A 17,316-nucleotide genomic window follows, 5' to 3' on the forward strand; every position below is an offset into this window, starting at 1 on the left:
CCCTTCATGTGTGTTGCAGAGGGAAAAAAAAAAGGTATGTAGCATATTTTTTGGTTCAGAACGTTTCATCCTAACTGGAGTTTCAACAGAATGTTCGGGGCCTCTTCCGAGTGAATCTCCCTGTAGTTCATCCCAAAGGTGTTTACTGGGGCTGAGGTCAGAGCTCTGTGCAGACCACCAAAGTACCATACCAATCTCTTCAAACCATGTCTATATGTACCTCACAGTAATGCTGGAACAAGAAAGGGCCTTCCCCAAACTTTTCCCACAAAGTTGGAAGAACATAAGTGCCTAAAGCATCCTTGTATGCTGAAGCATTAATATTACCATCCATCCATCCATCCATCCATCCATCATCTTCTTCTCCGGGGTTCGGGTCGCGGGGGAAGCATCCTGAGCAATGAGGCCCAGACCTCCCTTTCCCCAGCCACTTCCACTAGCTCCCTGGGAGGGATTCCGAGGCGCTCCCAGGCCAGCTGGGCGATATAGTCACACCAGCGTGTCCTGGGTCTTCCCCGGGGTCTCCTCCCCGGTGGACTTGCCTGTGACACCTCCCTAGGGAGGCGTCCAGGAGGCATCCTAACAAGATGCCTGAACCACCTCAACTGGCTCCTCTCGACGTGGAGAAGGAGCGGCTCTACTTTGAGTCCCTCCCGGATGACCGAACTTCTCACCCTATCTCTAAGGGAGAGTCCAGCCACCCTGCGGAGGAAACTCATTTCGGCCGCTTGTATTCGCGATCTCGTTCTTTCGGTCATTACCCAAAGCTCATGACCATAGGTGAGGGTGGGAACGTAGATCGACCAGTAAATCGAGAGCCTTGCATTATGGCTCAGCTCTTTCTTTACCACAACAGACCGGTAAAGAGCCCGCATCACTGCTGACCCAGCACCAATCCGCCTGTCAATCTCACGCTCCCTTGTACCATCACTCGTGAACAAGACCCCGAGATACTTAAACTCCTCCACTTGAGGCAAGAGCTCATCCCTGACCCAGAGAGGGCTCTCCACCCTTTCCTGCCTGAGAACCATGGCCTCGGATTTGGAGGTACTGATCCTCATCCCGGCCGCTTCACACTCGGCTGCAAACCGATCCAGTGAAAGCTGAAGTTCACGGCCTGATGTCCCCAATAGGACCACATCATCTGCAAACAGCAGCGATGTGACCCTGAGGTCACCAAACCGGACACCCTCCATCCCCTGACTGCGTCTAGAAATTCTATCCATAAAAATTATGAATAGAATCGGTGACAAAGGGCAGCCCTGACGGAGTCCAACTCTCACTGAGAACAAGTCTGACTTACTGCCGGCCATGCGAACCAAACTCCTGCTTTGTTTGTACAGGGCCTGAATGGCTCGTAGCAAAGAGCCATGTACCCTGTACTCCCGAAGCACCTCCCACAGAATACCCTGGGGAACACAGTCGAATGCCTTCTCCAAATCCACAAAGCACATGTGGACTGGTTGGGCAAACTCCCATGAACCCTCCAGAATCCTGGAGAGGGTAAAGAGTTGGTCCAGTGTTCCACGACCAGGGCGGAACCCGCACTGCTCCTCCTGAATCTGAGGTTCAACTATAAGCCGGACTCTCTTCTCCAGTACCCCTGCATAGACCTTACCAGGGAGGCTGAGGAGTGTGATTCCCCTGTAGTTGGAACACACCCTCCGGTCCCCCTTTTTAAAAAGAGGCACCACCACCCCAGTCTGCCAATCCAGTGGCACCACCCCCGATGTCCACGCAATGTTGAAAAGGCGTGTCAGCCAAGACAGCCCTACAACATCCAGAGCCTTGAGGAACTCAGGACGGATCTCATCCACCCCTGGAGCCCTGCCGCCAAGGAGCTTTTTAACTACCTTAGCGACTTCGGCCTCAGTAATGGACAAGCCTATTCCTGTGTCCCCAGACTCTGCCTCCTCACTGGAGAACGTGTTGGTGGGATTGAGAAGGTCCTCAAAGTATTCCTTCCACCGCCCAATGACATCTTCAGTCGAAGTCAGCAGCACACCATCTCCACTATATACAGTGCTAGTGGCACACTGCTTTCCCCTTCTGAGTCGCCTGACGGTTTGCCAGAATCTTTTTTCGGAGCCGACTTAAAGTCACTTTCCAAGGCCTCACCGAACTCTTCCCACACCCGGGTTTTTGCTTTGGCAACGACTGAAGCCGCAGATTGCTTGGCCTGTCGATACCTGCCAGCTGCCTCTGGTGTCCTACAGGCAAACCATGCCCGGTAGGACTCCTTCTTCAGCTTGACGGCATCTCTCACCTGGGGTGTCCACCACCGGGTTCGAGGATTACCGCCCCGACAGGCACCAACTACTTTGCGACCACAGCTACAGTCAGCCGCTTCAACAATGGAGGAGCGGAACATGGCCCATTCTGAGTCAATGTCCCCCACCTGCCCCGATATCTGGTCAAAGTTCTGACGGAGGTGTGAGTTGAAGATCAATCTGACAGGTTCTTCTGCCAGACGTTCCCAGCAAACCCTCACTATACGTTTGGGTTTGCCTGGTCTGACCGGCATCTTCCCCCACCACCTGATCCAACTCACCACCAGGTGGTGATCAGTTGACAGCTCAGCTCCTCTCTTTACCCGAGTGTCCAATACACATTAATATTACCCTTCACTGAAAATAGCTGAGCTGTAACCCTGAAAAACAGATCAAGATCATTATCCTTCCTCCACCAAATTTTTGTCGTCACTGTGAATTCCAGTAGGTAGCATCCTCCTGGTGCCCACCAAACCCAGATTCGTCCATTAGACTGCCAGTTACTGAAGTGTGATTCATCAATGCTCAGAACGTTTCCACTGCTCCAGAGCCCAGGGCGGTGTTTAACACCACTCCAGTCGACGCTTGGCACTGCACAAATTAATCTTACGCTTGAGTACAGCTGCTCTGTCCCCATTTCTGTAAGCTCCCGACCTGCTTCCAGGGACAGCAGGAAAGGGTGTAGTGAGTGATGCAACAGAGCATTTCAGCACTTTGCATCTGAAGTCTACATGATATACCATTTTGTAGCTGAGTTGTTGTTGCTCTTAGACCCTTTATTTTCACAATAATAGCACATAACCAGGGCAATGCAATGCAGAACTTTCAGAACTGACTAGTGGCCAAGGTAACATCCTGTGACAGCACCATGTTTAAAGTCAATGAGCTCTTCAGCACGACCCATTCTAATGCCAGTGTTTGTCCATGGACATGGTCATAAATGATGTTTTGCACTTGTTAAAAACTGGTGTGGTTAAAGCAAAATCAATATGTAGGAAGGGTGCCCACATACTTTTGGCCATATAGTGTATTAAAGATAATCAGGAAAAGTGAATTTTTATCGATTTGATATTGGAAAAATACATTAAATTTAGCACTTATTAATGACTTATTTAGCATTTCATTTTAGTCACTACTGCTAAGGAATGTCATTCCTTTAATTCACTAAAGCTATTAGACAACAGTAGATAACTCCACCATCTCACTAGGGGCAGCCTGCCCATTTGTGCAATTAAACATCCCTTAGTACAAATAAAATGATCATCTCATTGATAGACACAGAGAAAAACTCTTTCTTCATTTGACGGGCAGAAGTGATAATACTTAATACCCAAGTTTATCCACCAGTCGATACTGCACCCCAAACATGTCGTTCAGGCAGGCATGCTACGGCTCAACCAATAAAACTTTACAAAATAAACTCTGGCAAGAGACTCAGATATGTCTCATACTGTAACATTCAAATGCTACTGTGAATAGCTTTGGGTAAAAGTCATTACAATAATTACAATTAGTGTCAAGTCTGATTTAGCTGTGTTTAGGCAAATTAATCAATCTGTATCCATCTTTACCGTATTCTGTCCTACACCGAATGCGTGAGATGTGGATTTTAGTTGGACTTTTTAAACGTAGAAAAATTGATTTCCTACTAAGGTATTATCACTTATGTTATTGGCCCTGGAATTCCAAATTGGTGCTAACTGAATGGTAAGGATGGATAACAGAGTGAGGAAAAGTAATATTTGGCTGTTCAATGGCTAATGACAAGACGAGTGATACTGTGTCACAGTCCTAACACAACCGTACATTAGAACTTAACATCTGGCACTCAAAAAAAAAGAACAGTAGTGTTTGGACATCAGGAATAAACACAAAAATGAGTGAGAAGGACAGTGAGGATATAAAACTAAAGGGGGGAAAGGGAAACAAGAACAGGCCAGACAATCACAGGCTAAAAGACACAGAAGCTGCAGAGAAATGAGACATACATCTACCAGAAAACGTTTCACCCCTGCTGCACTACAAATAATAAGCTTTTTATAACCCATTTTGATCCCAAGGCACAGAAAAAGAAAAAGCAGAGGGTAAGGAGAGAAAGAGAGAGAGAGAGAGAAACAATAAGCACAAAAGTGTGTAGATGTGCAAATGTTTGCATTTGTAAGCTAAAGTTCTAGATGTATCAGTAGATTTTTCTTTTGCTATCTGTGCTTATCTTTTTGCTCAGAAGCCAGGCAAAAAAAAAAAAGCAAAAAGCTAAACAAATATATAAAAACACCCGTATTCTCAGTGGTACTGGTTGTGTAATACCTGAGCTTGAGCTGTGGGCCGATGGTTGCTGTCTTTATCACCAAAGGTCTTCCTGCAGTTCTCCAGCCACTGTGGAAAAAAGGAAGGACAGACTGAAATTAAAGGGTGAGTCTCAGGTCAGCTGAAAGAGACCAGGTCAGAAAGTGATCAGCAGCACAGCAGGACAAGAGCAGACCCAGCCATTCCAATATGCAAAGTAACAAGTGTAGACATGAGGAGAAGAGACAGCTGCATTTACAAAGCCTAGTCCTTGCATAAGTTCTGATCTATAATGAAAGCCTAGTACTGCGCCTACGTGTATGGTAAATTTGATCAGAGTGCAGAATCAGGCAAATAAAAGAGGGTCTGTTTCAGTGCAGTGGCAGGCAGGGCTCAATGCTCTAGAGACAGCGCCTATGTCTTATCCAATTAACATCTCCCAATGCTCCACTATCTCATCAGCTCCCCTCCCCTCCCCTCTTTCTCCCTCCTCCACTTCCCTGTGGCGTGTCCGCCCCGCTAACTGATTTAGGGGCTCCATGGGGCTATTCTTAGTGCCTGAACACGAGTGCTGGGTGGGCGCTAACGGAAACCAGCGCTGGATAAAATCTACTCACGTCCTGAGATGATTTAATGGCTGCGCTCGACTATGACTGTAACAGACGCCAGGGTGCTATTTATCTGTCCGCATGGTCAGCTTTATTCTTTCATGCACTGTACTTTCCTCTCACTCTTTCCTGTTCTCACCTCTATATGACTGTCATTGTTGAACCATAGAAAAAAAAGTTGAAATTGTTTAGAGACAAAATCTCAACAGAGAATGACAGCTTTTCAAAAATACTGTAATAAATTAGTAATTACAATGTATTTTTTTTTGAGTAGTCTCATGTGAAAGAGAGCAATGTAATCATAATAATCAAAACTACTGTAAAACAATGTCTCAGGCATCAGGCAGAATAAGTAAGGTTTCTCTAGAAGCTCAGTAAGGTTTCTCTAGAACAGGGCATTTTACACCAAACCACCCCAAATGTCTGTTTACATAAGAACCACTTAAGTATGCTACAAATTGGTGGAATTCCCCATCAACAATTGTATCAAGAATTTTTTTTCAGAAATTTAATTTCATACTTAATTTTTTTTGGTGAATCAAACATAGAGGTGCATTAATGTGTGCATAAAGGTGCGTCATTTGCAGCAAATGTGTGTGAGGAGGTGTGGTTTACAGCAGATGGGCAAAATGGGTAGTGGTGAATTGCAGGTGCATATTGCACCTGGAGAAATTAATGGCACAAATTAAGTGCCATGTTCAAAATTCACCTGTTCTGCAGCCTCTCTTTTGCCATTGTAGGTGTCCAGATGCTCCTGCAGTTCCAAAACACTGAACTTTAACGTCTCCAAGAGCCCACAGGAAACCAGCTGCAGAACACGCAGAAAATGCAAACACAGCAGTGAAGTCGGTGCATAATTAGCGGACACTCAGATGACATGAAATGGAGAAAAATTCACAGTAACATAAAAGTAAAAGCAGAATTTTAAAATTTCTTCTTAAATATGGGGGGCAATTAACCCTGACCTACTGCTCACTGATTTTAATACTGTACTAAAAGGCTTTAAAATATACCAAAGTTATATCAAGATTATTCAAGCATAATAAAAATCCATGAAGCCATGTTGCTGACACTTTCTATAAATACTTCAGGAGTAAGCTGCCCTTTAAAGCCAAATTGAATTAAATCAACAACTTCTACCATGTAGTCCAATAGATTCTGATTGCAAAAGGATAAACTCACAGTCTCTGCATCAAGTAGAACTGTAGGGCACTGAGAGCAGGAGGTCATGACTTCTAGAGAGCTGAGGAACTGGTTTCCCATTCGCTGAAGTCCTTCACCGAGGAACCGCACTGAGGCGTGGGTAATGGAGTCAAACTTCCTCTGGATGTGCTGTACAGACACGCAAAAGTCAGTGTTGCAGAGACATGTGCACGAAAGACGATATACAGCATCTATCAAAACAATGGGATCACTTCACCTTTGTTTTAAATTGTAAATTCCTTGCTATAAGGAAAAACAAAACTTCAAAACATTTTAATAACATAAAACTTGCCTTTTTTTATATGAAGAGCAGGTTTTGCCTAAATGATGATGACACTTTCCTTTTCCAAAGTCCTGTTACAAGCACATACTGAAAATGACCCTAAAGCTAGTTTAAACAGCTGAAAGGTTAGAGGAGGATGAGTGCTGACACAACAAGGGGATAAAATGTGTGTGTTATGGGGTGATTCCTAATGTTTTTCTGAGCATTTGTCAGTATTTACAGAACACTGATCAACTAAATGATTCATAAAGAGAGCAGAGAACAATCCTGGTGTATTTGTCTTCAGAGAAGTGCAGCATGTGCAACACTGAATTAAATGAATTGTATTCGGATTTTCCCCCGCGACCCTGACGGAGAAGCGGCTTGGAAAATGGATGGATGGATGGGTATTCTGATTTTTTTTTTTAAACAACTAGTGCTTTTGTGCCTCTTTACACATATCAACCCAATAAAAAAACAAAAACATTGTGAAACATCGACTTTGCACAAGTGTGATACTGCTTTATACTGTGTCATAGGCCTGTAGATGTAATATATTGTCTATGACTGAGATGCAACTCACTGATAACACTTAAAAGGCAATAAATGTTATGAATAAGAGAACTAACAGATAACTAAAGAGGACTGATTTACATTTAATCCGTTTGCTAAAAACATTAATTAATGCATATATTATATATAACACAATGTTTTACTCACTTTTACTGTTACAACTATAGGTTATTATGGGGCCTTAAAAAGGTCTAGTAAATTTCTCTGCTGTGGAATTCACAGAGTATGACCATCTAGGAAAAATTCACAGCTTAAGTGTTCTGGTCATTCAGAGGAATTAAATTACAAAAACTATGAAAATATAATACTACTTTTTTATCGATTGCTGAATTTCCCTATAATGACAGGAAACACCTAATTGTTTTAATATGTAAATCGCATGGGTTCAGCACTGGAAACCATTCATTCAGAGTATGTGCTGCAGTCACAATTTTCTCCAGCGAGGGGCGCTATTAGCACACAAGTCACTAAGAACCTACACCTGAAGGAGCTCATGAATGCATGTGTGCTGTAACAACTATTAACGACAGGTGAGGTAGTTTTCAAAAATGATTGAATACTCACTATTAAACTTTTCATTAAAACTACTACATCCTTAAAGCAAATAAATCAATTAATTAAAAACTATAAATTAAAAACACCTGCAGCAGATCTCAATAACATCTGTGCAAATTATTTTTAGATATCTCCCTGTAACGTGTGATATTGTTTCTAGAAATTTTAACGTTAGTTGCTAAGCAAGAAAGGAAACATGATCACTCATAAAAAACAAGCTAGGTGTCCCCAAACTTTTGACAGGCAGTGTACACAAGTTTGTGGTATCACTCAGTACTGGTCATTACAAAGGTCCAAACAAGCATGCTGCTACTTCACCTGGAAGAGGCGGGAGAACACGTGGAAAGTGTAGACGGCACAGGACCCGTCCGTGTCGGAAAGCATCTGGTTGACATGGCAACGCCAGGCATCCTCCTCATCATCGTAAGCGATGGGCTGGAACGCTGCCAGGATGGCAGAGAGAAAGGGCGAGGGGGGCGGAGAGCCCTGCAGCTCGGGGAAACCGTCCGCATCGCCCTCATCCTGACTGCAAACACACAAGAACAACACAGGTCAGCTTTCCCCTCTCTCTCTCTCTCACACACACACACACACACACACACACACACACACACACACAGCAAGAAGTAAACAAGTTACGTCACTGAAGCAAAAACACATATCAAGAGCTTGCGCCACATCCAACCCCTCTTTCCCAATCCCTTGTCCCTCCTCCCCCGTCCTCATCTCTTTCTCTCTGCAGATGCTTTGCTCTGCAGTGTAGTTTTAGTTCAGACCTACTGCAGAGGAAAAGAAAAAAAGCTCTCTCTCTCTCACACACACACACACACTTACAGGCCTGAAGGGCCGAAGAGCCTGATGAAACAGACGGTGTAGAAGTATCTAAAGCCTGTGCTGCTGAGCGTCGTGAAGGACACCGTCTTCGTCTTCATCTTCGCTAATAGCCTCCTCTCCTGTCTACATACGCTCTTTGACTGCCTCGTTCTCTTCCTCTACGGTCTTCACACTGGCTAAGCTCAAATTCTCTCTCTCCTTCTTTCACCTCACATGGTCTGACCACCTCTCCTATTATTTTTCCTCACACTCTCTCTCTCTCGATCCCTCTCCTCCTCTCTCTCCCACTCACTGCGAACCGATATTGCACTGCATTAGCAAACTGTGTTCATTATCCCCCCCCCACCCCCCACCCTCGCTCTGTACACACAAGCGCACTCGGATGCAGTTCTGGATCTGTCAAATGGATCCCCTTTACACGCCTCACCACAGGGAGAGCAGAATATAGGCCTTTGCTTCTTGTACTGCGCACGTGAACATTCGCACACATGCACAAACACGCGAGTGCCTCTGCTTTGAGGTAGAGGTTCTGCTGGATCTCTGCCATTCGCTCGGCTAATCAATGACAAAGGGCTCTGCAGCACGTGCGCATCTGCCCCCTGTGAGAGCAGACAACTGATAGTATTTGGCTCAGTGTCTTGCTTCTGCATCTTTACAGCAGTTTGGAGACTAACGTCCTCTGTCCAGGATTGGCCCACCTTCACATGGACTTATTAGCCCACAGCTGAAGAGCTGAAGCTGGCCAACCATCAAGGAGACATCTTGGTGCCAAGCCCTAACTAGGACCAGAGCCAAACATGAGCTCAGCCATCATTGTTCTAATTTAATTTGTCTAATTAGCCTCACAATAGGGGGTATGCAAGACACGCACATAGGTATATAAGGGATCTCCATCAGTTCAGGCACTCACATCAAGGTTTGAGCTCCTAATGCTCTGTGTAGAGTTTCAGTACAGACTGATACAGTACAGGCACAGAGATAAGGTTAGATATATTAAAATAAAGTATATTCTCCACCAATTTACTCTGTATCAACTAGAGCTTGATTACTTTTAATTATAAGATTAAAAAAAAAAAAATCCAAATGTACCTTAATGAATTAATGATGACTAGTCAGCGATTTGAATAAAGATAATGCATATTTTTAATTCTTCTACTGGTCTCTAACAGTAAGACACTGACTGATGGACATAATGTGTATGCATCCTATTTTAACATTGTTAATGAATCTTTTAACACATTTGCATCCTTGCATTTTACATAAAATTCTTGCAATCTTTGAGACGATACATAGTTTGTTATTGTTCAGTTGGTCTATTTTTTATAGTTCAGCCTTCTTTAAAAATTCAATTACTCAACAAAATAATCATTCAGTAAGTGGATGGCCGATACAAATGACAGTGACTGCCCTAATACAGTCGCACGCACACGTTTGGGTGCTCTGGTTAAATTACATGCTTAATTAATTTACTAAGTGGAAATAAGCTGTTGATACATTGCAAAATTACTGTTTATTTGTGCAAGTTAAACTGGGAGGAAAAACACAAAATATGGCCTCTGCAAAGGTTATGACACTTTATATTTGTTTCTGTTTAGTTAAACTTAGCAAATCAACAGAAATTAGGTACTAAAATGTTCAGAAAAATTCTATATTTCAATTTGTTCACTGTAGAGGATGTTTTAACTTGTGTTCACTTAAAAAAATCAATTATTATTAAAAATTATTATTTAACTGAAGACATTCTACTGAAGCACATGACTATTATTTGATATTTGCACACAACGCTACATCATGAAGCTCTAAAATTACAGAGCTCAGGAACCAATCATAGATGACAGCATGGTATTGGTTTCAAAGTTAACCAGTCGCTGGTCTCACAGTGACCATCTAGCAAGCCAAAAAAAAAAAAAAATAATAATAATAATTTTCCTCTTAGCCCAAATGTAGTCAACCAGCCAATGTACATTATATGTCCAAAATTATTCAGACATGTATATTATATATTATTATATTATATATAATATACATTATTCACTCTTGTAATGAGTGAAGTCTGCTATTTTAAGATCCCATTACTGCACAGCTTGTATAATCTCCATAGAAAAGCACTGTCAATACAACATAAAGCATCACTAGAGGGGACTAAAGCCCCCCAGCATCAGGCGGTTGAGCGGTGACACGTCGTCACTCTAAAGTGACAGAGTTGAAGTGGTGTTTTGTGATCCACAAGCAATTATCCAGCATGCTACTGTGGCTGAATGGAGTCAAATCCTCATAGAAAAGCAGAGACAGTGCAGCAAAGGAGGGACAAACTCAACATTACTACCTTTGATACACATAGTGTATATTCACTGTATTAAGTTTGTTTTAGTTTTGAAGTGTAGCCAAGAGACTAATGCAGTAATCTCAAATAAGCTTGCTCAGGTTTGAGACTGTCTGACGTACTGTTATCTATGAAAATCGAGAAAAGCATTTTTAAAAAGTTCAGGCTTTAAGTCAGGCTGCATTAGCTACGTAACCAAAAAACAAAGAAAAACATTGAACAGCAAACCAGTCTTGGCTGATTAAATGCATTTTCAAGTGCAAAAATGTGTAAATCAAAATTTTCACTAAATTCACTGTGTAGGCCTTGCTTTGGTTTCTGATATTATACATGTTTTGATCTGGAGCTCTGCCCACCTGATTTGTTCTGTTTTTGTGTAAATACAAACCCAGTCCATACATCACAAAACCAGCTCCGCCTCTCCAGCTCACCTGGACATGCCAGAGAAGTCGGCCTCCTCTTCTTCACACCTCTCATCCAGCTCTTTCAGTGCCAGTGTGACGTCCTCATCACACACAGAGTCCGGGGCACTGTCTGGTGCGGTTGGGGGCAGCACTGTCTCGTCCTCACACAGTGACCCTGGTGGGCTGTCTACTGCTGGAGGTGGAGGGGGAGCCGGGTCAAGATCGTCAGGAGGGTCCTGAGAGTCTGAGCAGTCAGGCAGGTCACACAGATCGGCAGGATCTGAGGGAAGAGGGGGGGCACTGCAAAAACCCGTGTCCTCGCTCACACTGCTGCTAAGCTCATCTGCCGCCGTCACAGTAGCGTCCTACATGACAGAATGCGGGGGACAGTGAAGCAGAACATAAACCACAAACAAGCTGACCCACACCTGCTGGTTAAATAGGGTTAAGTTAAAAAAAAGAGTAGGGCTCCAACTAATAATGGCTTCTATAAAATATTACCATACCGGATATTATGCAACTGGTTAACCTAACAAATTATGCCTTCTTAATTTTCTCTCACACATCTATGATGCCTTTAAATGAGGCAAGACCTGTACAGAACCAATTTTGTTTTTGGACCACTTAGACCACTAGAATTACTTTAGATGCATTTTACAAATAGTGTACAATTACAAACTTGAAATATTCAAACATTTCTCACTCCCTGTAAATTGTGCACATTTAATACTTACATCAGTGCAGAAATCAATGGCTGCACTTCACATGTATAAACAAACACATACAAGACTGGGCACACAAACTCCCATCCACCCACCCATACCAGTTGGTTAGGATTAATAATGCTATTCTGTAGTGAACACATTTTCACTCTGCCTGTGGCCCTTCTGACGCACTATCAGTAGTCTCCAGAGAGCTGTTTCAGTCTACAGCTGCAGAAATACATTTTAGTGCAAGGCAAATTTAGGCAATTTAGCCAGAGGTCAGATCCTGACCACCCCTATGAGACACTTAAAAATGGCAAGTCGCAATTAGCAAACATAAGAAATCAATAAATGGAAGCACATGCCTTAAAAATGCAAATGTGACCTCCAGACCACCGCCTTAAAAAAATAAGGCACATGGTGCAAGTGACGCATGCCTTGACTAGTAATGACTTACACTCACAGGGGAGCACAAACATATGCATACAACTGTACATCATGAGATGAAATGAAACGCAAATGATCTATGAAACCTAAAAGTTGAGAGTTTTTACTCTTAAACCACAATTTAACAAGACAGTCAGGTCACAACTGCAACACTTAGGCTAAGTTGGCATTACAAGCCTCATTGCTCCAATCCGTTCTCTCTGACACGATGGTTAAGACTCGTTTAGGCAAGTGATTCAAATCTGTTATTAATATGAACGAACCGGCATCCTGAAATGACCCGCATGCGCACATCTTACTCAGAAACATCACGTGAATGAATCACATGCATTATCAGCACAAATTAATGAGCAGAGCAAGCTGCTATGAAGATGATTAACTCCGATCAGCTCTCAGCTGTTCAATATTAGAGTGAGACGAAGGCGGAAAAGTTTGGCACTGCTGCCGTGGTAACGCTGAAAGATGAAAAAAGCACATGAATTCCGATCTGTGCGTTCATTTTAAGGTCACATGGCCATGAATCGGATACATATCTGATCTAGGACCACTTATGAAAGTGACTCAGGTCGGATTTGAAAATCTGTTTTGCCTGTCCACACAGCCCTGAAAACATCATATCTAAGTCACACTAGGGCAAAAAAATCTGATTTGTGCCACTTGGTAATTGGAACATAGCCTTACAGAATTTTAGAAAATTTCGATTTACTCTGTTAAATTAAATAACTAAAGCAGTTCCTCAGTTCCAATCCAAGGCTGCTACTGTTAAGATATACTTTCAAATTCCAACACAACCTCATGACCTACAGTGGTATGCAAATGTTTGGGCACTCCTGGTAAGAAGGTATGTTTTGGCGATTTTCTGTGAGAACACATTGCTAAGTGAAGCTAACACATCCTCTGCACATACTAATGCACAACTATTGTTAATTTGCTGAATTTGAAATATGGGAAAACAAATAAAATAAACATAAAATGTGTCCTGTGCAAATGTTACGGCACATGTTTTCTAACATGTTAAACACAGCAAATAAGTAGAAATTGTGCACTAAAATGAGAAAATTAGAAAAACCAACAAAATACAAAAGTTTGAACATCCAGGGTCAGAACTGCACAAGAATGTAACACTTGAACATCCTCAACATCATTAAACACTCGTGAACCAATGCTCGACATTTAAGAGGCAAATGATGAATGAAAACTCTGTTTTGCTGGGGTATGCAATGGTATCTAACACTCATATTTTATTGAAAGCTGTATTGGATGAGTGCATGACCTGAAAGTGTGAAAAAACAACTAGATATAAAAGGGTGAACAAGTTCCTGCCTTTTTCTTCCGTCTTCCCCCTATTTAAGAGTCTAGTGTGATGCGGAAGATGGTGGCAAGCAGCCAAATCAGGACTAGAATTACAGAAAGCTTTTAGGGGGAATAGCTACAGCGGTGGAGGAGTTGACGAGTAAGAGTATTGATGGTTTTATCTGGACTCATTACACTAAGAGCTGGGGGAATGACAACAGAAGATGCCCTTGGACTGATATTGAGGCACGAGTACGCTGAACTTGGCTTTTAGAACTTAATGGATATTCAGAGAAGAGGCTTATTCATATGTATGATAATGAGCAAACGGGAGGGGCTTTTTGCAGGAAAGGGAACATGTGATTCTGCTTTTACTGAGAACCACTGATGCAGTCACTAGACATGTGTGCATTAAGGAGCAGCTTTAAACTCTAAGAGCAACTTTTTTGTACCAACAGTCAACATTTATTAAAAAAAAAAAAAACATTACATTTCCAAAAGAAAGTTTTGGATCAGGCATAACATTATGACCTTGTTTCTACGCTCATTGTCCATTTTGCACTTTGTAGTTCTAAAGTTACAGACTGTAGTCCATCTGTTTCTCTGATACTCTGTTAGTCCCCTTTTACCCTGTTCTTCAGTGGTCAGGACCCCCATGGACCCTCACAGAGCAGGTACTATTTGGGTGATGGTTCATTCTCAGCACTGAAGTAACACTGACATAGTGGTGGTGTGTTAGTGTGTGTTGTGCTGGTACGAGTGGATCAGACACAGCAGTGTTGCTGGAGTTTTTAAACACTGTGGCCACTCACTGTCCACTCTATTAGACACTGCTACCCTGTTGGTCCACCCTATGTGAAGTCAGAGACAATAGCTCGTTTGTTGCTAAACAGTTTGTGTTGGTCATCCCCTAGTCCTTCATCAGTGGACTACAGTCTGTAACTGTAGAACTACAAAGTGCTCCTGTATAGTAAGTGGAGCTGATAAAATGGACAATGAGCGTAGAAACAAGGTCATAATGTTATGCCTGTTTGGTCTAACTTTCTAGGTTGGTTCAACATTGTTCATCATTGTCATATATCCCCACCGTGGATTGAACAATTTCACACTAAACACAGAAACTGACAAAGGGAAGCCTTATCACCACTTAGGTTAGTCTAGCCTACAATGGGTTAGTAAAATGTAATGGAAAGCAATGCAAAGCCTGTTAGTATTACAAAGAAAACCTCAGGCTCTACCCCAACTTTGTACAGTGTAAAGCTTCAACCAAATACTCACGCCATGCTTGTCCATGAGTGGCCATGAGGGGTCTCCGATGGTACTTAACTTCTACGTTTAGTATATTTCTCAGGCCAATCTGATGTTTTAGCACAGCAAGCCTGAGGTGTATGTCATCCCTGAAAGCAATCTTTACCCAAATCACCCAATAAGCAAGCACCACCCATGCAGCAATTCACTTTTGACTAATTATGAAGATAACAGGAATACAAAAACACGACTGCGAAAACAGGAAAATTAGCAGCAAAAGACTTTCTCCATGTATCAGTGCTAAGACACATAAGCCAGCTGACAGGGGATGGTGTCCCACAGGGTCAACTATTAAGACCGCTGCAGCTTTGCTAACACAATGACAGTCCCTGATAGCAAGTGTTAAGAGAGTCAAAAGGTGCTAATCACATTTTGACAACTGCAAGGATAAGCAAAGGAGCACCTGCTACACACCAGCAAAACAGCGCAGCTAATAAAAAGCAACAGCTAGAAAGCACCCGTACACCAGAATTCATTCAGACTCCCGATTGATCCCACCTCAGGCAGCTGGCTGATATTGCTGTCAGAATGTGTGGTCTCATGGATAGGGCTGTCTGGGCGGGGCAGTGGTGGGGTGGGTGTGGCTTCCTCAGTTAGGACACTACTGGAAGACTCCTGGGATTGCTGTAGAGAATCCATGTGATTGGATGTAGCATCATCTGTGGCAGAGTCACTGTTGAGCTGTGTAAATGCATAAATTCAAGTTCAAGTTTTAAAATGCAATTCTCGAGAAAAGCAGAATACAAAAGCCAATTCAGTTCGTTAATACTCTCAGACTGAACGTCTAAAGTAAACATTATATAGTGTTATATTAGATGCAAACCAGTGGCCAGACAAGTTATAAGTATGAATTGAAATCTTCTAGAACTTTTCAACTGTTGAGAACAAGCACATATACTTATGACATTTATCGACTAATTTTTCCATCTTTAAATATTTCATTCCTCTAGAACTTTTCAACTGTTGAGAACAAGCATATATACTTATGACATTTATCGACTAATTTTTCCATCTTTAAATATTTCATTCCTCTTGTTCAACATGCTGCATGCTAGCAGAGTAAGGTCCAACCTGTCACAGTCAGAAACAATTTATTTCTAGAAGAGATACTTCAGTCTCACTCACACAGAGTGCAGTTGGAAAAGGGAGAGGATTTAAGGTTCCATTACAAAGCACTGAGAGGATCAGATTTTTAGTGCATCAAACATGCTTTCTAAAGTCAGCTCAAATAAGCTCTGCAAAAATGCTAGTGCACCATAGCAAGCAGGGGTGGGTTAGAGCAAATACATTAAAAGCTTGGAGGGAAAAAAAGAACAAACAAAAAAAAAAAAACAAAAAACATGCTGCTATAGTTGTTTCAAATGTTTTGCTGAACTGGAATCATGCTATTAGATGTTTCAATTCCTCTGCAAACCATATGTATTAGGAAACACTTTAAGACTATATATTGTTGTTTCCAGCTATATAAGTGATCAACAGAAAAAATTACTAGGCCCCGAAGCATTACTTACCACCAAAGAACAAAATTAAGGTAATTAAAATGAAAAGGAGCAGCAGGTATGTGAGAACGGATTGAAAAAATATACTGGGAAGGCTGAAGGTGGGCAGTAGGCTTGGCTGGGCAGCAGGGTATTGGTCTGAAGATGACTGGGACTGCAGGTTACAGGTAAAAGCAAGCGTCTAACCACCCCTAGGTGGGACGTGAGAGCATCTAAGCCCAGCTTGGCGCACAGACACACCATGCCGGTGCCCCGTCTGAGGAGGGGGCCCCGGAGACAGAGGGGGGACTTACGAGGTTGGAGCGGGTGAGAATCTGGCTAGCGCTCAGTACCTCCTCCTCAGACGACTCATCCGTGTCCTCTTGATTTGTTAGGTTGAGGCTGGGTGTGCTGCCTGTGTACTGGCACTCCTGCAATGACGGGGTGTCTCCTTTGTCCATGCTGTCCAGAGAGCGTCGACGCACACCCCAGTTGAAGTTGTCCATGCTCTCCCCCTGATGGTTGGAACAGGAACAGCAGTTAGAGAAATACACCACTTGCGAAATAATAATAATAAAAAAAAACACCTCTCATGAAAACAAAGGACAAAATTCAGACAGACACATCTCTCAAGTAGCGTTAGCACAGAAGACACCTAATAGGCTGTAAAAACATGCAATTACTAAGAGACACTCTTACTTCAAAAAATACAATCAAATCTTCAGTGACACTGACACATACACATTCCAACTAAGTCGACAAAACATT

At 42.6% G+C, this 17,316-nt stretch overlaps 1 protein-coding gene across 1 annotated transcript in view; it reads right to left on the bottom strand.

Annotated features, from left to right (window-relative positions):
- Nucleotides 1-17,316, bottom strand: part of fryl (furry homolog, like) — a 106,870-nt gene that overhangs the window by 7,406 nt on the left and 82,148 nt on the right. The window contains exons 52-58 of the mRNA XM_017687903.2: nt 16,863-17,063; nt 15,569-15,751; nt 11,346-11,683; nt 8,076-8,283; nt 6,347-6,496; nt 5,874-5,972; nt 4,578-4,646 (exon numbers count right to left, since the gene is read on the bottom strand). Coding sequence (XP_017543392.1) covers nt 4,578-4,646; nt 5,874-5,972; nt 6,347-6,496; nt 8,076-8,283; nt 11,346-11,683; nt 15,569-15,751; nt 16,863-17,063 — 1,248 coding nt within the window. The remainder of the gene's footprint in view (nt 1-4,577; nt 4,647-5,873; nt 5,973-6,346; nt 6,497-8,075; nt 8,284-11,345; nt 11,684-15,568; nt 15,752-16,862; nt 17,064-17,316) is intronic.

This window comes from Pygocentrus nattereri, chromosome 4 (assembly GCF_015220715.1).
Source record: "Pygocentrus nattereri isolate fPygNat1 chromosome 4, fPygNat1.pri, whole genome shotgun sequence".
Taxonomy (NCBI): Eukaryota; Metazoa; Chordata; class Actinopteri; order Characiformes; family Serrasalmidae; genus Pygocentrus; species Pygocentrus nattereri.